Genomic DNA, 25125 nt, shown 5'->3' on the forward strand with positions numbered 1-25125 from the left:
CTTTTGGTTGGAGCATTTAATCCATTCACGTTTAAGGTAATTATCAATATGTATGTTCCTAATACCATTTTCTTAATTGTTTTGGGTTTGGTTTTTGTAGGTCCTTTTCTTCTCTTGTGTTTCCCACTTAGAGAAGTTCCTTTAGCATTTGTTGTAAAGCTGGTTTGGTGGTGCTAAATTCTCTTAGCTTTTGCTTGTCTGTAAAGCTTTTGATTTCTCCATTGAATCTGAATGAGATCCTTGCCAGGTAGAGTAGTCTTGGTTATAGGTTCTTCCCTTTCATCACTTTAAGTATATCATGCCACTCCCTTCTGGCTTGTAAAGTTTCTGCTGAGAAATCAGCTGTTAACCTTATGGGAGTTCCCTTGTATATTATTTGTCATTTTTCCATTGCTGCTTTCTTCTTTTTTTTTATTTTTTTAACATTTTATTAGAGTATAATTCCTTTACAATGGTTTGTCAGTTTCTGCTTTATAACAAAGTAAATCAGTTATACATATACATACATCCCCATATCTCTTCTCTCTTGCATCTCCCTCCCTCCCACCCTCCCTATCCCACCCTTCCAGGTGGTCACAAAGCACCGAGCTGATCTGCCTCTGCTATGCAGCTGCTTCCCACTATTTTACATTTGGTAGTGTATATATGTCCATGCCACTCTCTCACTTTGTCCCAGCTTACCCTTCCCCCGCCCCATGTCCTCAAGTCCATTCTCTAGTAGGTCTGCATCTTTATTATTGTCTTGCCCCTAGGTTCTTCTGACCATTTTTTTTAGATTCCATATATATGTGTTAGCATACAGTATTTGTTTTTCTCTTTCTGACTTACTTCACTCTGTATGACAGTCTCTAGTTCCATCCACCTCATTACAAATAACTCAGTTTGTTCCTTTTTATGGCTGAGTAATATTCCACTGTATATATATGCCACATGTTCTTTATCCATTCATCAGTTGATGGACACTTAAGTTGCTTCCATGTCCTGGCTAGTGTAAACAGAGCAGCAATGAACATTTTGGTACATGACTCTTTTTGCATTATGGTTTTCTCAGGGCATATGCCCAGTAGTGGGATTGCTGGGTCATATAGTAGTTCTATTTTTAGTTTTTTAAGGAACCTCCAAATTGTTCTCCAGAGTGGCTGTATCAATTTACATTTCCACCAACAGTGCAAGAGGGTTCCTTTTTCTCCACACCCTCTCCAGTATTAATTGTTTGTAGATTTTTTGATGACGGACATTCTGACTGGTGTGAGATGATATCTCATTGTAGTTTTTTTTTTTTTTTTTTTTTTTTTTTTGCTGTACGCGGGCCTCTCACTGCTGTGGCCTCTCCCGTTGCGGAGCACAGGCTCCGGACACACAGGCTCCGCGGCCATGGCTCGCGGGCCCAGCCGCTCCGCGGCATGTGGGATCTTCCGGGATCGGGGCACGAACCCGTGTCCCCTGCATCGGCAGGCGGACTCTCAACCACTGCGCCACCAGGGAAGCCCTCATTGTAGTTTTGATTTGCATTTCTCTAATGATTAATGATGTTGAGCATTCTTTCATGTGTTTGTTGGCAATCTCTATATCTTCTTTGGAGAAATGTCTATTTAGGTCTTCTGCCCATTTTTGGATTGGGTTGTTTGTTTTCTTGATATTGAGCTGCATGAGTTGCTTGTACATTTTGGAGATTAATCCTTTGCCAGTTGCGTCATTTGCAAATATTTTTTTCCCATTCTGAGGGTTGTCTTTTCATCTTCTTTATGGTTTCCATTGCTGTGCAAAAGCTTTTAAGTTTCATTAGGTCCCATTTCCTTAATTTTCTTTTTTTTTCCATTTCTCTAGGAGGTGGGTCAAAAAGGATCTTGCTGTGATTTATGTCATAGAGTGTTCTGCCTATCTTTTCCTCTAAGAGTTTGATGTTGTCTGGCCTTACATTTACGTCTTTAATCCATTTTGAGTTTATTTTTGTGTATGGTGTTAGGGAATGCTCTAATTTCATTCTTTTACGTGTATCTGTCCAGTTTTCCCAGCACCACTTACTGAAGAGGCTGTCTTTTCTCCACTGTATATTCTTGCCTCCTTTATCAAATATAAGGTGACCATATGTGTGTGGGTTTATCTCTGGGCTTTCTATCCTGTTCCATTGATCTATATTTCTGTTTTTGTGCCAGTACCATACTGTCTTGATTACTGTAACTTTGTAGTAGAGTCTGAAGTCAGGGAGCCTGATTCCTCCAACTCTGTTTTTCTTTCTCAAGATTGCCTTGGCTATTCGGGGTCTTTTCTGTTTCCATACAAATTGTGAAATTTTTTGTTCTAGTTCTGTGAAAAATGCCAGTGGTAGATTGATAGGGATTGCACTGAATCTGTAGATTGCTTTGGGTAGTAGAGTCATTTTCACAATGTTGATTCTTCCAATCCAAGAACATGGTATATCTCTCCATCTATATGTATCACCTTTAATTTCTTTCATCAGTGTCTTACAGTTTTCTGTGTACAGGTCTTTTGTCTCCCTAGGTAGGTTTATTCCTAGGTATTTTATTCTTTTTGTTGCAATGGTCAATGGGAGTGTTTCCATAATTTCTCTTTCAGATTTTTCATCATTAGTGTATAGGAATGCAAGAGATTTCTGTGCATTAATCTTGTATCCTGCAACCTTACCAAATTCATTGATTACCTCTAATAGTTTTCTGGTAGCATCATTAGGACTCTCTATAGTATCATGTCATCTGCAAACAGTGATAGCTTTACTTCTTTTCCGATTTGGATTCCTTTTTATTTCTTTTTCTTCTCTGATTGCTGTGGCTAAAACTTCCAAAACTATGTTGAATAATAGTGGGGAGAGTGGGCAACAACCTTGTCTTCTTCCTGATCTTAGAGGAAATGGTTTCAGTTTTTCACCATTGAGAATGATGTTGGCTGTGGGTTTGTCATATATGGCCTTTATTGTGTTGAGGAAAGTTTCCTCTATGCCTACTTTCTGGAGGGTTTTTATCATAAATGGGTGTTGAATTTTGTCGAAAGCTTTCTCTGCCTATTGAGATGATCATATGTTTTTTCTCCTTCAATTTGTTAATATGGTGTATCACGTTGATTGATTTGCATATATGGAAGAATCCTTGCATTCCTGGGATAAACCCCACTTGATCATAATGTATGATCCTTTTAATGTGCTGTTGGATTCTGTTTGCTAGTATTTTGTTGAGGATTTTTGCATCTATGTTCATCAGTGATATTGGCCTGTAGTTTTCTTTCTTTGTGACATCTTTGTCTCGTTTTGGTATCAGAGTGATGGTGGCCTCGTAGAATGAGTTTGGGAGTGTTCCTCCCTCTGCTATATTTTGGAAGAGTTTGCAAAGTGTAGGTGTTAGATCTTCGCTAAATGATTGATAGAATTCGCCTGTAAAGCCATTTGGTCCTGGGCTTTTGTTTGTTGGAAGATTTCTAATCACAGTTTCAATTTCACTGCTTGTGACTGGTCTGTTCATATTTTCTATTTCTTCCTGGTTCAGTCTCGGTAGGTTGTGCATTTCTAAGAATTTGTCCATTTCTTCCAGGTTGTCCATTTTATTGGCATAGAGTTGCTTGTGGTAATCTCTCATGATCCTTTGTATGTCTGCAGTGTCAGTTGTTGCTTCTCCTTTTGCATTTCTATTTCTATTGATTTGAGTCCTTCTCTTTTTTTCTTGGTAAGTGTGGCTAACGGTTTATCATTTTTTTTATCTTCTGAAAGAACCAGCTTTTAGTTTTATTGACCTTTGTTATCATTGCCTTCATTTCTTTTTCAGTTATTTCTGATCTGACCTTTATGATTTCTTTCCTTCTGCTATCTTTAGGTTTTTTTTGTTCTTCTTTCTCTAATTGCTTTCGGTGTAAGGTTAGGTTGTTTATTTGAGATGTTTCTTGTTTCTTAAGGTAGGATTGTATTGCTATAAACTTCCCTCTTAGACCTGCTATTGCTGCATCTCATAGGTTTTGGGTCGTCGTGTTTTCATTGTCATTTGTTTCTAGGTATTTTTTGATTTCCTCTTTGATTTCTTCAGTGATCTCTTGGTTATTAAGTAGTGTGTTGTTTAGCCTCCATGTGTTTGTATTTCTTACAGAATTCTTCCTGTAATTGATATCTAGTCTCATAGCGTTGTGGTCAGAAAAGATACTTGATACGATTTCAATTTTCTTAATTTACCAAGGCTTGATTTGTGACCCAAGATATGATCTATCCTGGAGAACGTTCCATGAGCACTTGAGAAGAAAGTGTATTCTGTTGTTTTTGGATGGAATGTCCTATATATATCAGTTAAGTCCATCTTGTTTTATGTATCAGTTAAAGCTTGTGTTTCCTTATTTATTTTCATTTTGGATGATCCGTCCATTGGTGATAGTGGGGTGTTAACGTCCCCTGCTATGATTGTGTTACTGTCGATTTCCCCTTTTATGGCTTTTAGTATTTGCCTTATGTATTAAGGAGCTCCTATGTTGGGTGCATAAATATTTACAAGTGTTATATCTTTTGGATTGATCCCTTGATCATTATGTAGTGTCCTTCTTTGTCTCTAGTAATAGTCTTTGTTTTAAAGTCTGTTTTGTCTGATATGAGAATTGCTACTCCAGTTTTCTTTTGATTTCCATTTGCATGGAATATGTTTTTCCATCCCTTCACTTTCAGTCTGTATGTGCCCCTAGGTCTGAAGTGGGTCTCTTGTAGACAGTATATATACGGGTCTTGTTTTTGTATCCATTCAGCCAGTCTATGTCTTTTGGTTGGAGCATTTAATGCATTTACAGTTAAGGTAATTATCAATATGTATGTTGCTATTACCATTTTCTTAATTGTTTTGAGTTTATTATTTTAGGTCTTTTCCTTCTGTTGTGTTTCCTGCCTAGAGAAATTCCTTTAGCATTTGTTGTAAAGCTGGTTTGGTGGTGCTGAATTCTCTTAGCTTTTGCTTGTCTGTAAAGCTTTTAATTTCTCCATCAAATCTGAATGAGATCCTTACTGGGTAGAGTAATCTTGGTTGTAGGTTTTTCTCCTTCATCACTTTAAATATATCCTGCCACTCCCTTCTGGCTTGCAGAGTTTCTGCTTAAAGATCAGTTGTTAACCTTATGGGGATCTCCTTATGTGTTACTTGGTATTTTTCCCTTGATGCTTTTAATATTTGTTCTTTGTATTTAATTTTTGATAGTTTGATTAATATGTGTCTTGTGCATTTCTCCTTGGATTTATCCTGTAAGGGACTCTCTGTGCTTCCTGGACTAGATTAACTATTTCCTTTCCCATATTAGGGAAGTTTTCAACTATAATCTCTTCAAATATTTTCTCAGTCCCTTTCTTTTTCTCTTCTCCTTCTGGGACCCCTATAATTCCAATGTTGGTGTGTTTAATGTTGTCCCAGAGGTCTCTGAGACTGTCCTCAATTCTTTTCATTCTTTTTTCTTTATTCTGCTCTGCAGTAGCTATTTCCACTATTTTATCTTCCAGGTCACTTATCCGTTCTTCTGCCTCAGTTATTCTGCTATTGATCCCTTCTAGAGAATTTTTAATTTCATTTATTGTGTTGTTCATCTCTGTTTGTTTGCTCTTTAGTTCTTTAGGTCCTTGGTAAACGTTTCTTGTATTTCTCCATTCTATTTCCAAGATTTTGGATCATCTTTACTATCATTATTCTGAATTCTTTTTCAGGTAGACTGCCTATTTCCTGTTCATTTGTTGGGTCTGGTGGGTTTTTGCCTTGCTCCTTCATCTGCTCTGTGTTTCTCTGACTTCTCATTTTGCTTAACTTACTGTGTTTGGGGTCTCCTTTTCGCAGGCTGCAGGATTGTAGTTTCCGTTGTTTTTGTTGTCTGTCCCCAGTGGCTAAGGTTGGTTCAGTGGGTTGTGTAGGCTTCCTGGTGGAGGGGACTAATGCCTGTGTTCTGGTGGATGAGGCTGGATCTTGTCTTCCTGGTGGGCAGGGCCACATCTGTTGGTGTGTTTTTGGGGTGTCTGTGGCCTTATTATGATTTTAGGCAGCCTCTCTGCTAATGGATGGGGTTGTGTTCCTGTCTTTCTAGTTGTTTGTCATAGGGTGCTGCACTGTAGCTTGCTGGTCATTGAGTGGAGCTGGATATTGGCCTTGAGATGGAGATCTCTGGGAGATTTTTGTCGTTTGATATTATGTGGAGCTGGGAGGTCTCCTGTGGACCAGTGTCCTGAACTTGGCTCTCCCACCTCAGAGGCAGAGCCCTGATGCCTGGCTGGAGCACCAAGAGCCTTTCATTCACACGGCTCAGAATAAAAGGGAAAGAAAAAAGAGGGAAGGGAAGGGGAGGGGAGGGAATGGGAGGGAAGGGAGGGAAGAAGATAAAATAAAATAAAATAAAATAAAATAAAGTTATTAAAAGAAAAAATAATTATTAAGAAAAAAATGTTTTTCAGTAAAAAAAAAAAAAAAAAACCGGACAGACAGAACCCTAGGACAAATGGTAAAAGCAAAGCTATACAGACAAAATCATACACAGAAGCAAACACATACACACTCACAAAAAGGGAAAACGGGGAAAAAAATATATATATCGTTGCTCCCAAAGTCCCCCTCCTCAATTTGGGATAATTCATTATCTATTCAGGTATTCCACAGATGCAGGTACATCAAGTTGATTGTGGAGCTTTAATCCACTGCTCCTGAGGCTGCTGGGAGAAATTTCCCTTTCTCTTCTTTGTTCCCACAACTCCAGGGGTTCAGCTTTGGATTTGGACCTGCCTCTGTGTGTAGGTTGCCTGAGGGTGTCTGTTCTTCGCTCAGACAGGACGGGGTTAAAGGAGCAGCTGATTTGGGGGCTCTGGCTCACTCAGGCCGGGGGGAGGGAGGGGCATGGAGTGCGGGGCGAGCCTGCGGCGGCAGAGGCCATCGTGACATTGCACCAGCCTGAGGTGCATCATGTGTTCTCCCAGGAAAGTTGCCCCTGGATCACGGGACCCTGGCAGTGGTCGGCTGCACAGGCTCCCGGGAGGGGCAGTGTGGAGAGTTACCTGTGCTCACACACAGGTTTCTTGGTGGCAGCAGCAGCAGCCTTAGCATCTCATGCCCATCTCTGGGGTCCGCGCTGATAGCCGCAGCTCGCGCCTGTCTTTGGGGGTCCTTTAAGTGGCGCTCTTAATCCCCTCTCCTTGTGCACCAGGAAAGACAGGCCAGAAAAAGTGTCTTTCCTCTTTGGCAGCTCCAGACTTTTTCCCGGACCTCCTCCCGGCTAGCTGTGGGGCACTAGCCCCCTTCAGGCTGTGTTCAAGCAGCCAACCCCAGTCCTCTCCCTGGGTTCTGACCTCCAAAGCCCGAGCCTCAGCTCCCAGCCCCTGCCCTCCCCTGACGGGTGAGCAGACAAGCCTCTTGGGCTGGTGAGTGCTGGTCGGCACGGATCCTCTGTGCCAGAATCTCTCCGCTTTGCCCTCCGCACCCCGGTTGCTGTGCTCTCCTCCGCGGCTCTGAAGCTTCCCCCCTCCGCCACCTTCAGTCTCCGCCTGTGAAGAGGCTTCCTCGTGTATGGAAACCTTTCCTCCTTCACAGCTCCCTCCCACTGGTGCAGGTCCCGTCCCTATTCTTTTGTCTCTGTTTACTCTTTTTTCTTTTGCCCTACCCAGGTACGTGGGGAGTTTCTTGCCTTTTGGGAGGTCTGAGTTCTTCTGCCAGCGTTCAGTAGGTGTTCTATAGGAGTTGTTCCACATGTAGATGTATTTCTGATGTATCTGTGGGGAGGAAGGTGATCTCCACGCCTTACTCTTCTGCCATCTTGAAGTTCCTCCCTCCTTTGCTGCGTTCAATAATTTTTCTTCATCTTTAATTTCTGCCAATTTGATTACTATGTGTCTCAGCATGTTTCTCCTTGGGTTTATCCTGTATGGGACTCTCTGTGCTTTCTGGACTTGGGTGGCAATTTCCTTTCCCATGTTAGGGAAGTTTTCGACTATAATCTCTTCAAATATTTTCTCTGGTCCTTTCTCTCTCTCTTCTCCTTCTGGGACCCCTATAATGAGAATGTTGTTGCATTTAATGTTGTCCCAGAGGTCTCTTAGGCTGTCTTCATTTCTTTTCATTCTTTTTTCATTATTCTGTTCCGCAGCAGTGAATTCCCCCATTCTGTCTTCCAGGCCACTTACCCGTTCTTCTGCCTCAGTTATTCTGCTATTGATTCCTTCTAGTGTAGTTTTCATTTCAGTTATTGTATTGTTCATCTCTGTTTGTTTGTTCTTTAATTCTTCTAGGTCTTTGTTAAACATTTCTTGCACCTTCTCGATCTTTGCCTCCATTCTTTTTCCGAGGTCATGGATCTTCTTCACTGTCATTATTCTGAATTCTCTTTCTGGAAGGTTGCCTATCTCCACTTCATTTAGTTCTTTTTCTGGGGTTTTATCTTGTTCCTTCATCTGGTACATAGCCCTCTGCCTTTTCATCTTGTCTATCTTTCTGTGAATGTGGTTTTTGTTCCACAGGCTACAGGATTGTAGTTCTTCTTGCTTCTTCTCTACCTTTCTTTTTTACTTTTGTTAATATGGCTAGTAGAAAATGCAAAATTACACATGTGCCTTGCATCTTATTTCTATTGGACATTGCTGATTTATTTTCCCCCCACAAGGCATCAGAATACTCATATAAGAAGACTGATTCGGGGCTCCCCTGGTGGCACAGTCATTAAGAATCTGCCTGCCAATGCAGGGGACACGGGTTGGAGCCCTGGTCTGGGAAGATCCCACATGCCACAGAGCAACTAAGCCTGTGCACCACAACTACTGAGCCTGCATGCCACAACTACTGAGCCCATGTGCCACAACTACTGAAGCCTGTGTGCTATGAGCCCATGCTCTACAACAAGAGAAGCTACCACAATGAGAAGCCTGCGCACCGCAACGTGAAGAGTAGCCCCCGCTCGCTGAAACCAGAGAAAGCCTGCATACAGCAAGGAAGACCCAATGTAGCCAAAAATAAATAAATAAAATAAAATAAATAAATTCATTTAAAAAAAAATAAAACTGATTTATATCTTCTCCAATGATCTTTGCTCTTAGATACCATGAGAATAGGGGCTCACAATCAATAGAATTACACAGGACTTCTCAAGTTCAAATTATTTCTTATCTAAGCAGCTTGGAAATCTGTACTGGTTTATGTTGTTCCTGTCAGAATCATTTCACAGTCCAAGCTGAAAGACTTTACAGCTCTCTGTTGTATGTCCTTGAAAGCCCTGCCTTTGCAGGCCACACCTGCAGGCCTGTGACCCCACTCACCCCTCCTCACTTCATCAGTTAGCTGGAATTTCCAGAAGGAATTAGCCATGAAGGCCTCTGGGCAGCTCTCCTCAGAGTATACATACTTTATGCTGTTAGACTGTGAGGTCCCAGGGGGCAGGGGCCCAATCTTGGTTTTGTGTCTACCCCCACTACATCTAGAATTGCATAGGTTCTTGTATAAAAGTAAATGCATTTGATAAATCTTGGTTACATGGGTAGAGCTGATGGGTTAGGGGAAAGGAAGAGTTTCTCCTTCTCTCCTTTACATTATAGCAGTTTTATCACATTAGCCACTGAGTATCAACTGTGCTTCATAATCCATTTTTTCAAATATCCAAATGTCACGGGCTGCCTGGAACTGAGCTGGAGCCTGGGGGCATATGGGGGGATGGTGGGCAATAAGACAGGCAGAGCCCTGTCCTTACAGGGGAGGACAAACCAAAGCACACACACCATGCAATTACAGTAAGTGTGGCATGTGCCACCAGGGAAAAGCAGCTGGGGTCATGAGAGGTTCATTGACAGTGGAACCTAATGCAGTCAGGGCTTCAGGAAGGCTTCTAAATGACCTTGATGCTGGACCTGAGGAGACTGTCTGACAAGGTAGAGGGGAAAGGGCAGGCTGACCATGTAGGAAGGGCCCTTTGAGCCTTGTTAAAAATGGTAAAACTTAATCCTAAAAGCAGTGAAAATCCATTGAAGGGTTTTGTGAAAGATGATGACATGATCAGGTCTGCCTTTTAAAATATCACTCCGGAGGTGGGCAAGAGCAGATGGGGGGGGCCTACACAGAGCACAGCTACAGATTCAAAAAAAGTAATCCAACTCTCTTTGGTCATCATTTCAATAGGAATTGAGTTTCAAGACTATACAGATGTGTATGCTCCATAACCACAAGATGTGAAAGCCAGAATGAATCCTACAGTATGAATCAAATAAAAGATACTCTCAAAGTACCCTCAAAGCATTAATTTCCACAGATCCTACTGGCCTGTCCAGGTAAATTTGTTACTTTGCATAAGCCCCTATCCTGACCCTGGCCAGATCTTGCTTATTCAGGGCCAGAAGCCAGTGATCCATATTGGTTGACCCAGTTTCTGGGGTCACAGAGAGGCTGAGTGGTCAAAGCATTTATCAAACAGCATGAGTTTGGGAATATTCTGCTCTTCTGTGCCCAAGGACTGGGAGCCTCTGGGTGTTGGCTAGATTCGTGTGTCCCCTTCGCAAGGACACTTGCATTCTGAACAAGTGTACTGGATCAGCCACCTTTCAGGAGCTCTAGCCAATGTCTGCTCTCAGGGCAAGAAATTCATGGAGGAACTAAGTCATATCTATTATAAGCCACTTAAACACAAATTATCTAAATTTTGAAGAATGAGCATATGAAATTTTGTTTTACTCTGAACCCTTCTAGATGACACTTATTTGTATAAATATGTGCCCTTCCCATATATAACTGCTTTTCTGAAACCAACTTGTGATCGCCTGGTGATGGCCTTAATTGTTCGCCTTGGTGGCAGATATTCATTCAATTTTTAAATAGCCATAAAACCAATATGTTGGTAGCTAATAAGCACATTCAGGATTCTGTTAAAAATACATCATTTCTAAAAATTCAAATCTCCCCCAATTACCTCCTCCTGTTATCTTTTTTATTAAAATAAAAATAAGTCTCAACCCCACAATTTGTTCCCTTTCTGGATTTCTGTCATATCCACTCTGAAAGTAAAGTACCCTTTGAACCTAAATGAAGAACCCATTCTTCTCAGAAGCAGGACTGTGCAATGGAAAGTTCCTGGGCTCAGGGACATCAGACCTGGGTTCCAATCCTGGTTTCATCCCTTCCCAGGTGTGTAACTTTGGGAAAGTTTCTTAAATTCTCTGGCCCTTGTTTTTTCCTGAGGAAAATTAGGCTAGCCTACTATATTAGTTTTCTAGGTCTGCCATAACAAATTGCCACAAATTGTGTGGCTTAGAACAACAGAAATTTACTCTCTCACAGTTCAAGACACTTGAAATCAAGGTGTCAGTAGGGTTGGTTCTTTCTGAGGCTCTCTGGGAGAATCCTCCCTCTCCTCTTCCAGCTGTGGTGGCTCCTGGCATTCCTTGGTTTGTGGCCGCATCACTCTAATCTTGGCCTCTGTCTTCACATGGCCTTCTGCCCTGTGTCTCTCTGTGTTTTCTCTTCTTCTTATAAGGACACCAGTTGTTGGATTTAGGGCTCACTCTAACTCCAGAATGAGTTCATCTCAAGATCATTAACTGATTACATCTCAAAAGATGTTATTTCCAAATAAAGTCACATTTGGAGGTTCTGGGTAGCCCTGGATTTTGAGGGACATCCTATTCAACACAGCATACCTCCATACACCTGAATTCCATTATACTCAGGAACACAGATGGGTCCCCACCAAAGATCTGTGTTCATGGATTTTTAGTTTCTTTTCTATACTATGAATTTTTCAACTGTGTTTTCTTTTTATAATCAGGAAAAAAACAGCTACTTTTAGAGAGAAGACAGTGTATTTAACTAATGACATACTAAAAATGCATTAGTGCTCAATAAATACTATACTTTCCCTCTCTTCCCCTACATTTAATATTAGTCCTACAACATGGAAGCAATCTAAGTGTCCATCAACAGATGAATGGATAAAAAAGATGTGGCACACATATACAATGGAATATAACTCAGCCATAAAAAGAAACAAAATTGAGTTATTTGTAGTGAGGTAGATGGACCTAGAGTCTTTCATACAGAGTGAAGTAAGTCAGAAAGAGAAAAACAAATACCACATGCTAACACATATATATGGAATCTAAAAAAAAAAAAAAAAAAAGGTTCTGATGAACCTAAGGGCAGGACAGGAATAAAGACACAGACATAGAGAATGGACTTGAGGACACAGGGAGGGGGAAGGGTAAGCTGGGACGAAATGAGAGAGTAGCATGGACATATATACACTACCATATGTAAAATAGATAGCTAGTGGGAAGCAGCCGCATAGCACAGGGAGATCAGCTTGGTGCTTTGTGACCACCTAGAGGGGTGGGATAGGGAGGGTGGGAGGGAGATGCAAGAGGGAAGGGATATGGGGATATATGTATTTGTATAGCTGATTCACTTTGTTATACAGCAGAAACTAACACAACATTGTAAAGAAATTATACTCCAATAAAGATGTTAAAAAAAATATATTAGCCCTACAACAGCAGGGCTAAGTAATCCTAGCACCATTCATGCATAAATCCCAGGAAATGAGGGGGCACTTCAAGGTTCTACTCAAAGACAAAGACAAAAACATCCTTCCCTAAACAATAACTTCTTACCGTGAGACTTGGGGCGAGCAGTTCTCTTTTCAAAACTGACCTATCACAGTTGTTTAAATACTTAGGAACAGGTGAAGACCTCTTAGATAAGAGATCCTTGAATCTCTGTGGAATACAGAGGTCATGAAGAAGGCTGCAAGCAAAAATTGGAAACTTCATTTTTGCTATTCGTTGCCTAATTTGCCAACAATTTGGTCTACTATCAGTTAAATGCCTGGTTCCTATGGCTTATCACTTACTTCAATATTTTCCTTCCTCACATAATCCCATCTCTGAGGCAGTTTTTTTTAAAAAACTGAGAATGTTATTCCCACAGTTTGGGCTGAGCAAAAGCTGCAGCCAGCAGCAGAAGGCAGTAGGGAGCTGGTCAGCACTGACTGTGCTTGTCTGCCTCCTCTTATCCCACGTATTTCCTTTTCTTATCTCTCACCCATTAATGCTCAGAATCCAAACACAGTGGGGCTGACACAGTGCCTGAACCATCTCCCCTAGGACCACCAAAGACACAGGAACCACAGCCTGAAACTCCCAAAGAAACTGGTCTCAAGATATGCAGTTTTCCCAATATTCATACGTTTTACTTAAATATATTCAACCTTGCTTCAAGTTTCTATACTCTGCAGTTAGGAACTGCTACTCAGGAAGAGTGCTGAGGAGGTCTAGAGTATCAGCTGCTTTGCTCTGTTACATCTTGTGCTCTTCACGATCCCCCCACTGCTGCCTGGTTCTCTTTTCAAGGTACAGCTCTATTATAACTCCCTTCTTTTAAGAGTGTAACAGGTTAGCAAGAACAAGTGCTGATCTGTGATGTGCTTGGAGAAAAATCAGAACAAAGAACAACCCTCCAAAGACTTCAGTGATGCGTATGGACAGAAACCCTCTGTATTTCACAAAAACCGTTCAACTTCCTACTTTTTCAAACCTTTGGTGAATTACTATGTTTTATCTGAAAATTCTCCCAATTTTCTTTCTTACAATCTCTTTCAAATTAGTGTTCAGTTAATAACAGCTTGCACCTACCCTGACATCATGTGTCACCCACGCTGTCCACACAGTGCTGTTTGTTAATTACACTACAGCCAGATAAAATATCACAGAAGCCCCCAGTTACTTCAGTGTGAACCTAAAAAGTCCTCCCTTCCTAGTCAAAATGCTCCACCTGAAGCCACTGAACTTCCAGAAGGGAGGACAGAGCAAGCAGAAGGACACCAAACCTAGCCTGCCTACCAAAGAGAACCAAAAAGTTACCTGGAGGGATACCCCCCTGAAAGTATAAAACGAGCCCTTACCTGGATTGGGTTGAAGGTACTCAATTGTTTTAGTCATTATTTCCATCACAGCCCTGCTGGTGACATCCACTTTCTGAAATGAGAAAATAAATATTCTAAATGATGCAAATTATTAGCTTTAGAAACATAGTTTTTGCCTGAGTATATATACAACCACTGGTTGTACAACCTAGCAAGAAGTCCTGCGGTGGAAGATGAGGGGCTCACAGAGCTGCCAGAAGTAACACTGGCTTTGCATTCAGCTGTGTTCCATCAAGACTTGGAAAGCCCATTTACCCAAAAAGGAACCTACTAATTTCCTAAAATGTGTTTCAAAATATACTTCCTTATCTCCTGGTAAAATAAGGTGGATATAGCTTCCTCTCACTGGAAGTTGCCTGATGTGGTCTCTGAGAATGGTTCACTCTTCACTTGACACAGAAAACCCCATAAAATCTTGAAAATCAAGAGGTTCAAATCTTCACGTTCACTTTAGGAACACCCATGAAGCTGGCCAGGCCATAGAGGGTATGCATATCCAAAAAGCCACCAAGTCTCTGAAAGATGTCACTTTACAGAAGCAATGCATGCTATTACATTACATTACATCATTACAATGTTGGAGTTGGCTGGCGTATCCATCCAGATCAAAGAGTGGGGCTGGACAGAGGGTCCATGACCCAAGAAAGAGTGAATTTTTTGCCACACATGCTTAAAAATGCGGAGAGTAAAGTTACACTTAAGCGTTTTGATGTAGCGTCTCTGGCATCGAGCACATCCAGGTGAACAGAATCCGAGATGGGCCCTGGACTTACAGAGCTCATGGACAAATTAACCCCTACCTGAGCCCTCTCTGCCACACTAAGATGATCCCTATTGAAAAAGAGCAAATTGTACCTAAACCTGAAGAGGAGGTTGCACAGAAGAAGAAGATGTCCCAAAAGAAACTGAAGAAACAAAAATATATGACTCAGGAATAAATACAGCATAAAATAAGCATAAATTTTTAAAAAAAGGTGCAGCTATGAAACATATTTTGCCCCAGAGGCATTTACTGGATGTCTACAGAGAGCCAGGCATTGTGGCATGTTTCACTGTTCTAAAGAAAGAAACATGCAACATCGACTCTGTTTGTTCAAGTAAGAGAGGGAAAGTTTTTATTTAACTTCTGAGAACACCCCAAGCACATAAAAATCTTGAGCAAACACTTCTAATCAGTTCTTGAACTTTTGGTTAACTCTAAATTAAAACCTTGGTCCTAGAGTCTATCCTTGCAAAATTCTGAATGGTCAGTATTTGAACTCAGCAAGTCACCATGTCCTCTCTCTGTTGCACCCTTTTTACCACATGAAGAGGCCGTGCAATGAGGTCCTCTCTACATTCCCCCATGAAATCCTTTTCTTATCAACACGTGTGGTCCATTCATTCACTCTGCAGGGTAAATGAATACTGAAAATTAGTGCATCCTCCTATCCAAGGTATGTACATGGAATACATAAGTATGAATGAAGGGAATTAATTTTTGATGGCAGAATATCAGATCTCAATTAAGTTCAAGGAGACTTCGTTGTTTTCTTTAGAGTTCAAGGGCTCCTCCCTCAATTCCAATTTTTCTGTAACCTACTGCACCTACATACAAAATCAACCTTTTGTGGATGGGGCAAGCCTCCTTCTCTTTCTTTTTTTTTAAATTAATTTTTATTGGAATATGGTTGCTTTACAATGTTGTGCTAGCCTCCACTGCACAACAAAAGAATCAGCCATACACATATAGATATCCTCTCCCTTTTGGACTTGCCTCCCACTTAGGTTACCACAGTGCATTAGGTAGAGTTCCCTGTGCTATTCAGTATGTGCCCATCAGTTGTCTATTTTATACACAGCATCAGTACTGTATATGTGTCAATCCCAGTTCCCAATTCCTCCCACCCCACCCCTTTCCCCCTTGGTATCCATGTATTTGTTTTCTATGTCTGTGTAAGCCTTCTTCTCCTTCATAATCAGAAACCAAACCATAACCAGAAGATTTTATCTTTCAGCTTTGATTTTCAATACTTAATCATCTCCCCTTCCATGGCAGTCAGATACTGTGTGTGTAAGGAGCTTGCTACTACTGTGATTAATAGAGGAAACATTTTTTCTTATGAGGTCATCATGGTATAAAATTACCTTAAAAAGTGTTCCTATTTAAGAGATGCCTGCCCACATGTGAACCCTGTACCACATTCTTTTGGTTAACTTGAGTTTTTAATACAGCTTAGATTTGAGTATGTGGCTAAGTAGTATTTAGTTCTGCAATAAATAGTGGTCCCCCAGAGTTTTACAGTGCAGAACTTGTGTGGCCATATACGGAGGTCCTGGAAGTATTACCAACATGCCAACCAACCACTATGCACTCAACGTAATGGAAATGAAGTCAAAGGGTGTGTGCAGAAAAAACAGGCTCAAAGTCCAGGTTACATGTGTGATAGGACAAAAACACAGATCTTCTGCTGACTATATGACAGGGCTTAAAGCATTCAATGTCAAATGTATCCAAATGTCCTATGTGGCTATGACTGGAAGAAAAGTAGTTCCAAATGTCAAAGTTTCTAAGGGAGAGTGCCAGAGGAACTGAATTGGCCAGTGACGACTTGGTATTCTGAACTCATCTGACATGAGGAAGCTAACCAATTTCTAACTTTCCCCCATCTCTACCCTCTGAAAATTAGTGCATCCTAATCATGACCACCATCATCATATACTGTTTTATATTTGTCAGAAATTGTTCCAAGGGCTTTAAATACCTTTACATACTAAATCCTCAGAAGCCTTATGAAATAGATACACAGAGGTTAAGAAACTTGCCCAATTCCAGCTCCAGCGTATGTGTTGTTAACTACCACCCAATACTTCTTGAAAGCACAAAAAGGCAACAGGGACATCTCCTGACCTGAAGAGAGACACCAAGTCAGAGCTGCAAAGCTCTCTGTACCATCTACTAGATGGAGCTGGAGACCTGGCAGAGGCCAACCACACAGGACCAGGAGGAAAGCACCTTCCAGCTCACCTTCTGGTTTTGTTTTGAAAGTCCTCAAAGTCTACAGAAACTCATTCACAAGAACTATTCTACCCTGGGCCTCTGCAAAAGGGAGGTTGTCCCAGGCTAAGTTGTTTGACCACATGCCCTCAGTTACACTGGCTTCTCTACAGAGGCTGGGTGCCAGTAGTGTATATCTGGAGTGGTCCATGGGCAAGTCAGCAAGGAAAGCATGAAGAGTGGTTCTCATTTGCGAAATGAAACCGCCTTTCCCTTCTGGGCTCTGTAAATAGGCCGCCCAAGTACTCAGTCTCTATAAATAGAAGCTATTAGCTTGGCTAAAGCCAGTGGTCTTGGGGGAGGCACAGAGACACTGGAGACAACAACATTAGAGCATTGCATTTGGTCCCCAAAGTGGGATTCAACCTTAGAAGAAGAATGAGAATAAAAGCTGCTCAGTGTCCCCCATGGTTTGGCCAAAGTCTCCCAGGGAAGAGTCCATACAACCCCAGATCTTGTGCCCACTGAGGCAGATTCCTTCAACACTTTCAGGTACCTGATCTAGATATCAATCTAGAGAAATTTCTAGCTAAACCCTTTTGATCAGAACATAAAATAACCTTCACTTGCAATCCACCTCTGAAAACAACTTTATCCAATATAATAATTCGCAGAATGCATTTTCAGGACATACACCAAACAGGCAAGAGCTACTAGCAAATTCATTTACTAGGATCTTACTCCTGATTTTACACTTGACAGAGTTAATAAGCATAAGAGAACAAGGCCACTAGAGCATCCAGTCCAAAGCCTTGATTTTTTAAATATGCCAGTCTGAACCTGGAGAAGGGAAATGAATTCTCTGAGGTCACACAACCCAAGCAACTATCATGGGAAGAAATATAGTTCCAAAGGTCATGGGTCAGACACGGTTTCCAAGGAAGAATGCTGGAGGAATTGGATCGCCCAATGACTTCAGCCAGTAGGAGGCTGACCAACATCCAACTTCTCTCCATCTCTGTGCTCTTTTTGTCCAGAACTCTTTTTGCTAAACAAAACTATACTGTGTCAGCCATGGACAAGGTGAGGCCATCACCCTGTAAGACCCTTAAATGCTCCTTGTCAGGCTCTTGCTAGGAATACTATTTATACACCACAACTGTCAATGTCCAACCATATACCCTCTTATTAACAGGCCTAGTATAACTACCATGAACTAAGAAGATTTCCACTTAAATAATTTATTATAACTGGCAAGAGCTTATTCCCATTTGAGAACAGCACGGCTTAATTCTGAACTTATGACATGTAGCTAATGATTTCCTTAATGCTCAAATTTTCCTACTGCTTGAAAACAAGTTTTGATGTGTCCCAAAGGGCAACTTCCATTTTTGTGAGCACCTGAGCCTCTGTTTCTTCAACTACCCTTGTCTGGATTGGGGCCCGGAGTCATTAGGGAAGGCTGTTTAGAGGAGGTGAAGCTAACTATATAAGATACAGGCATGTTTGCAGGATATAAAAACTTATCTGTATGAAATAAGTTCTGGGTTTTTTTCCTCAAAGTAAAAGCATAGGCACATATTCCTCTGGTCTTTTCAATTCAATTTTCTCATTAGCAAGATTTTAGCAACTCTCAATACATTAGCAGTTTCTTCCTCCACTATCCAGTCTTGTAATTTACAACTATGAGTAGGGAGAGAAACAGCTCTCTCAACCCGCTTTACTCACTATAACATTTCCCTTCTCATGCTAAGTCAAGGGTTGGCAAACCATGGTCGGTGGGCCAAATCTGGGCCACTGCCTGTTGTTAGGTTTTTTCCTTTTTTTAAAAAAATATTTATTTATTTTTGGCTGCGCTGGGTCTTCGTTGCTGTGCGGGCTTTCTCTAGTTGCGGCGAGCAGGGGCTGCTCTTTGTTGCAGTGGCTTCTCTTGTTGCGCAGCACGGGCTCTAGGTGCGAGACTTCAGTAGCTGCAGCACTTGGGCTCAATAGTTGTGGCTCATGGGCTCTAGAGCACAGGCTCAGTAGTTGTGGCGCACGGGCTTAGTTGCTCCGCGGCATGTGGGATCTCTCCGGACCAGGGCTCGAACCCGTGTCCCCTGCATTGGCAGGCGGATTCTTAACCACTGTGCTACCAGGGAAGCCCCCGTTGTTAGATTTTTAAACAGTTGGAACAATTCAAAAGAAGAAGACTTTTGTTGCACATAATAACTATACAAAATGCAAATTTCAGTGTCCTTGGGTTAATTTTATTGGAACACAGCCATGCTCCTTCATTCAAATACCACCGATGCTTGCTTTTGCTCTTCAATAGCAGAGGTGAGGAGCTGCAACACAGACCACAGACGCCCTCTGGCCCACAAAGCCTAATATATTTACAGAAAAAGTTTGCTGCTCCCTGTGCTAAGGTTCTACTTTCACAAAGGCACGCCACGCTGAATCTACGGATGCCCATCATTTCACCAGCTGCCTCAGTCTTTAGAGACAAGATACAAGAGAACCGAAAGGCACCAGATTGACTAGAATGGGGCTACTGTTTTGAGGCATCTGAACATTACCCTTCCCCATTGGAAAAGGAGCAGTCACTGTTTCCTGAACACAGGTGGCAGCACAGGTGACAAACACAGAATTCTTTGTGGACTAACAAACGGACTGAAAGATATGACTTCACATCATCAGACACTGCATTATACCAGATGCTGTCACAGGGACACAGTAGCAGAGTTTAAGAAAAATTAAATGGACATCTTAAAATGGAGCACAGACAGCTTGTGGGTTTAGTGATCAATACTAAATAGATGAATTAAGCACCCAGTTAGACACAGGCTAACTTACAGGGGTTACGCCAAAAAGATGTTAAAATGTCATATGAAACATGAAAATCTTTCAAATTCTTAATTTTTCTGTCACTGAAATTAAGAAAATGTATCTATTAAGAGTGAATGCACACCCACTTAAAGGACAGGACCTGAAGGAGAACACCTTACTAAACAAATCACAGAGACACGATGAAAACAGTATCCTGGGAAAGTCTGTCTGCCAGTGAAATACAGGCTGGTCCAATAAGGGGATGTTTTAATAGTCCCCTACTGATATGGAAGAATTAATGTACCTGTCCCCAGATTGCTCTACTTTACAGCAGTTACCTTATGTATTTGGAAAGCCTGATTAATGAACTGTGCGTTGAAAACAAAAATAAACAACACATTAGGCTGAGATTGCCCCAATGTATTTTTTTGTTAATCTTCTTAGGCATTTACCTTTAATGAACATTGGCTTGGAAACATGCTGCAAACACGTAATTGAGAAGCAGCTAGTCTTCACTAAATTTCAGGGTAAGCAGAAAAATGTCCTTAAAGCTCATCTTATTTGGGGCTCCCACCCATCCTACAGTTCCACACCAGCAAGTGAGTGTCTCAGTACAGTAATCCACACCTTCTCTTTTACCACCACACCCATGAAGAAGACATTCACGTATATGACAGGTGCCCACGGTGCACTCAGGGATATGTGAAACTCTGAGCATGCTGGCTGGGACTTTACTCCTTTCTCTCCCATTTGGGATAGATCACTAGAATCCAAGTGAGACTGACATGATTAAAAATGACATTAGTAACAAATTACTTGCCACAAAACTTGAAGGAGATGACTACTATTGTGCTTCACACAGAATGTGGGAACCGTGGGTTTAGCCTCTCTTTAAACATGGGCAGTGATGGAGAATTCAGTAATCCCCAAGGCTCTTTTTTATTTAAAAAGCTCCGACAACAAAAAGTTCTTCTTATGTTGAGTCTGAATCTATCTCCCCATAGCTTCTACTCATTAATTCTAGTCTACCACTTGGGCTTAAACAGAAGGATCTAGCTCCTCTCCACCCAATGACTGGTTAAGTATATGGAGATAATGACCATGGACATTCTCCTATAGCGCTTCCCCCACAGGCTGCCCTGCAAACAATACATTCTCTTACTCGTATAAGGAATGACAATCTTTCCATTCTTTCTCAACATCTGCTTTCCTTAAAACTTGAGGCTGCCCCTTCAGAAAAATTCCATTCTCATAAAAATGGTCTATAGCCATGCTTTCAACTTGAGGACTCCTGGTTTCAACAGCAGGGATTTCCCATGATACTTTTCAGGCTGCTAAAAGAGACACTGTACCCCTTGGCTTGGACTTCTTCCTACATTACTCATATAAACAGAAACAAGAGAAAATTTCAGGATTTAGCTCAGGTGCCCTTTCTTCTAGGAAGCCTCCACTCATCTACCCAACCTGAGTTAGGTCTTCCATGAAAATACTTCCCAAGGCATCAAGCACCATGTCCCATAAGACACTAATTTATGTTTCTATTTCTTCCATCAAAACTGGAAGCTCCTGAAGGCAGGAACTGTACCTTAATCATCTTTGTATTCCTGGTGCCCAGCAGGATGCCTGCCACATGGACACATTTACAGATATTCCATGTGAATTAATGAACATAACCACACACACACACACACACACAAACACAATCACTGCAGCAACTGATGTAAATTTCGAAGAAACCAGAGGTCCTTCAAATTCTAGTGCTTCCTCTTGACAAAAAATCTGCAGCTTTTCAAAGAAAAAAATCCACACAATGTCTGTACCATGGTAAGAAATTTAGTCTGTGTTTGAGGAAGCTTGTAAGCAACAAATACCATTTAAAATGAACAAAGAAACAATTCCATGCAGGCACTTAGGAGGAGGACAGAAATGGTTACAGGCAGGGTTCCTGCAGCGACAACACAGCGGGAAAGAGTCCACCCAGTCAGCTCCGGGACGGGAAGGCTACAAGGGCTAAGAGACGCACATGGTAATTTTACTGTATCTCAGCAGGAGAGTGGATGCGGTGGCTGATGACGGAAACAATCTCTAGGAATACGCACTTCTCTCTCCCAGTAGTGCTGCGTGACGCAAACCTCTAATTTATCTCATTTTGTTGTCTCACTGCACCTCTGAGAACACAGTGAACAAAGGTCTCTCTGCTCTAAATGCTTGATGAACAGGAAATTGACCATGGAAAGGTGATTCTTCTGTAGGTTTGGGAACACTGAGCTAAAATGTTTGTGTGTGTAATAAACACGTAAACAGAACAGATTTGGAGTCTAAATCTAAAGCATGTGCTTTCCAATTACCACAGAAACCTCTACCTTTAATGTGAATTTAACATGAGTAGAGATAAGGCAAAAGATGTGTGGAATGAAGCGGAAAAAACAATTTCCACACCTCACTAAAATCTAAATCTCTCAGTCTACTTAGTTATAAACCCAAATACAAAACCACAAGTGTGTTCTTCAGCCAGCAAAACCTTATTACGGTAATATCTAGATTTTGAAATAAAAGCTTCAGAAACTCATTATTTTCTAGGAAACAGGAGAAATAAACCTTACCAACAGACTCAGAGGGACATCTGTGGGTCTTTGCCTGAAGTAAAATATTTGTAAGATCCTCTTTTATTTCAATTACTTTGCAAGACTGGCATGGATTCAAAGGCTTAATTAGTTGTTCAGTTATAAACACTGTTCTCCAAATTTCTTATTCTTTTTAATCTCATTTAAGAAACAGAAAGTTAGGGCTGCCTGGTGGCACAGTGGTTGAGAGTCCGCCTGCCGATGCAGGGGACACGGGTTCGTGCCCCGGTCCGGGAAGATCCCACATGCCGCGGAGCGGCTGGGCCCGTGAGCCATGGCTGCTGAGCCTGTGCATCCGGAGCCTGTGCTCCACAACGGGAGAGGGCACAGCAGTGAGAGGCCCGCGTACCACACACAAAAAAAAAAAAAAAAAAGAAAAGAAATAGAAAGTTAGTTTGTCTCAGTTTAGGCAATGGGCTACCAAGCTTATTACCTTGTGTCCTGGCAGAGGCTGAAAGCAGGACTCAAATTCTGATTCCTTAGTCCTAAATTCCTAAACACCTGCCTAATCTGTCATTAATGACAGGGCACTGGCCACGTGGAATATTATACACTCCCTTCAGGGTGGGGATGGGAGGGAGACGTCAAAGGATAAGGGGGACGAAGGAAGAATAGGTGTAGACAGAGATTGGTGCAAATGAACAGACCCACAGGGCTGCTCATAAAGAGGGGTGTGGAACTATGGGGACTATGGCGAGCAGAGGAGTCAAAGCCAAGTCATTCTGAGCAGGTGTGTCGGGTTCTGGAGACTCATTAAATCTCCTGTCAGTGAGGCTCCCTATTCTATCAGTGAGGTCCATCTCAAGAACTGAGCCAGAAATGCCAGCTAGGTAAACACTAAACAGTCTCATTTCACAAGATTCCTGTCTCTCAGCAACTCATCTTTTATTCAGGAACTCAAATATGTCCAGTTCTCTCTCTCTCTCTCTCTCTCTTTTTTTTAATATTTATTTATTTATTTGGCTGCACTGGGTCTTCATTGCAGCATGTGGGATCTTTAGTTGTAGCTTGCAGGATCTTTTAGTTGCGGCATCGGGATCTTTAGCGGCAGCACATGGGATCTAGTTCCCTGACCAGGGATTGAACCTGGGCCTCCTGCATTGGGAGCACGGAGTCTTAGCCACTGGACCACCACAGAAGTCCCTGTCTGGTTCTCTCTTGCTTGCTGTTTCCTTTACTAGAAACGCACTAGGCTCTGCTAACTCTTACTCATCCTTTATATCCTCACTTAAATATCAGGAAAGTCTTCCCTGACCAACCTATGTGGGTGAGTTTACTCTGTTCCAAGCTTCTCTAGTGCCATGTTTCGCTACCCTTGCCACACTGGTCAGTATTTGTCCAAAGTCTGTCTTCCCCACTAGATTATGAATTTAATGCAGTCAGGAATCTTATCTATCCTGTTCACTACTATATCCTACGTGCCTGTCTCAGAGGAGGTACAAAACAAGAATTTGTTGTATTCATCAATGAACTCTTCAGAAGAAAAACTGAAAAAGACAGGGCAGAAAGTAAAAATGTGGTTTCTGGGTATCACAGGCTTTCGCCATCCTCTCTGTTCAAGTGCAGGGTTTGTATTCCCAGATCCTTTACTCATCCACAATTTAAAATCTAAAATAATTAATTGCACAATGCAATACCCACTCTCCATCATAAGCCTACGTATCTCTTTCTATGGACAGTCTCAAAGTGAAAGAAAAGTAAAAGAGAAAATACGGCATCTGTCACAAGAAAAATGAAAAGGCTTATTTTGTTCACCACCTCCACTCTCACTTGCTGAGAACCTGTTATCTTTTAAGGATGAATGTTAAATTATTTATATTATTTTTAATCCTTAATAAAAGTCTCTGAAGAACGAATTTGTATTCTCCTTTTACATTTATGAAAATACAGAAGCTCAGAGCAATATGCTGACTTGTGCAACAGGCAGTAGAAGTGGAGCTCAGGCCAAGGTCAGACTGGCTCACCACTGTGTTCACTACACATGCTGCCTCTGGCTGGCACAGTCCCCTCAGGAAAGTTCTCGAAAGCTAGAAAGTGACTCAATCTCTCCCCAAAACATTTGGTACATCATTCCCCACCTTCTCCTCTTTTCATCCCACCCCAGCTCAATTCAAACACAAGCTCCATGTTGCCCCCTATTTGGAAAAGTAATGATAAAATCCATTATGACATTTCACCTTCATGAAGGCTTTGTTCTTAGGATAGTAAAAAAAGCAGATACTTTACGTTTCCTGTTTTAAAATATATACTAAAAGGAGAGTACTTTTAAGAATAACAAAATGTATTCTCAGGTACCAGTGGAGAATGGTTTCCCCTTTCCTTTCTCTCTTCTCCACTTAGTATGCTGGGCAATTTATGTCAAGGGAACTCTGAGTGATGAAGACTCACCCTTTCCATCTCTTTGAAGTCATCATCTAGCTTGGTTCCTTCAGCTCCTCCAACCTTTTCACTCACTTTCTGTAGAAAATAACCCAAAAAAGGAATTATAAATACATTTTCTTTTAAAAATATGTGTCACAAGTTTTAAGCACTTTGACAAACATAATCTAATACAATCTCATAACTATTCTCTGATGTAGGTGGGCCGTCCCATTTTCATAGGAGACGGCTTTGGCTCAGCGGATATGAACAACTTACCAAAATCCATGCATCTGGTAGGTACTGAAGCAAGAATTCAAACTTATATCTTCTGATTTCAACCCTAGCGCTCTTTCTATTATATAAATCATCACACAACTATCAAATCACTAACGTTTTCATTTTGAAAGTTCCAAGGGACAATAGCATCATACAATAATCATTTCCCTCTGATAATGGATCTAAAATGCT

General features: G+C 41.4%; 1 protein-coding gene across 1 annotated transcript in view; it reads right to left on the minus strand.

Moving 5' to 3' along the window:
• SH3GL2 (SH3 domain containing GRB2 like 2, endophilin A1) overlaps positions 1 to 24747 on the minus strand; it is a 57807-nt gene extending 33060 nt beyond the window's left edge. Inside the window, exons 1-2 of the mRNA XM_060101160.1 lie at positions 24685 to 24747; positions 13867 to 13939 (exon numbers count right to left, since the gene is read on the minus strand). Of these exons, the coding sequence (XP_059957143.1) occupies positions 13867 to 13939; positions 24685 to 24693 (82 nt within the window). The 5' untranslated portion in view covers positions 24694 to 24747. The remainder of the gene's footprint in view (positions 1 to 13866; positions 13940 to 24684) is intronic.
• Between the last annotated feature and the right edge of the window lie 378 nt (positions 24748 to 25125).

This window comes from Mesoplodon densirostris, chromosome 6, assembly GCF_025265405.1.
Source record: "Mesoplodon densirostris isolate mMesDen1 chromosome 6, mMesDen1 primary haplotype, whole genome shotgun sequence".
Classification (NCBI taxonomy): domain Eukaryota; kingdom Metazoa; phylum Chordata; class Mammalia; order Artiodactyla; family Ziphiidae; genus Mesoplodon; species Mesoplodon densirostris.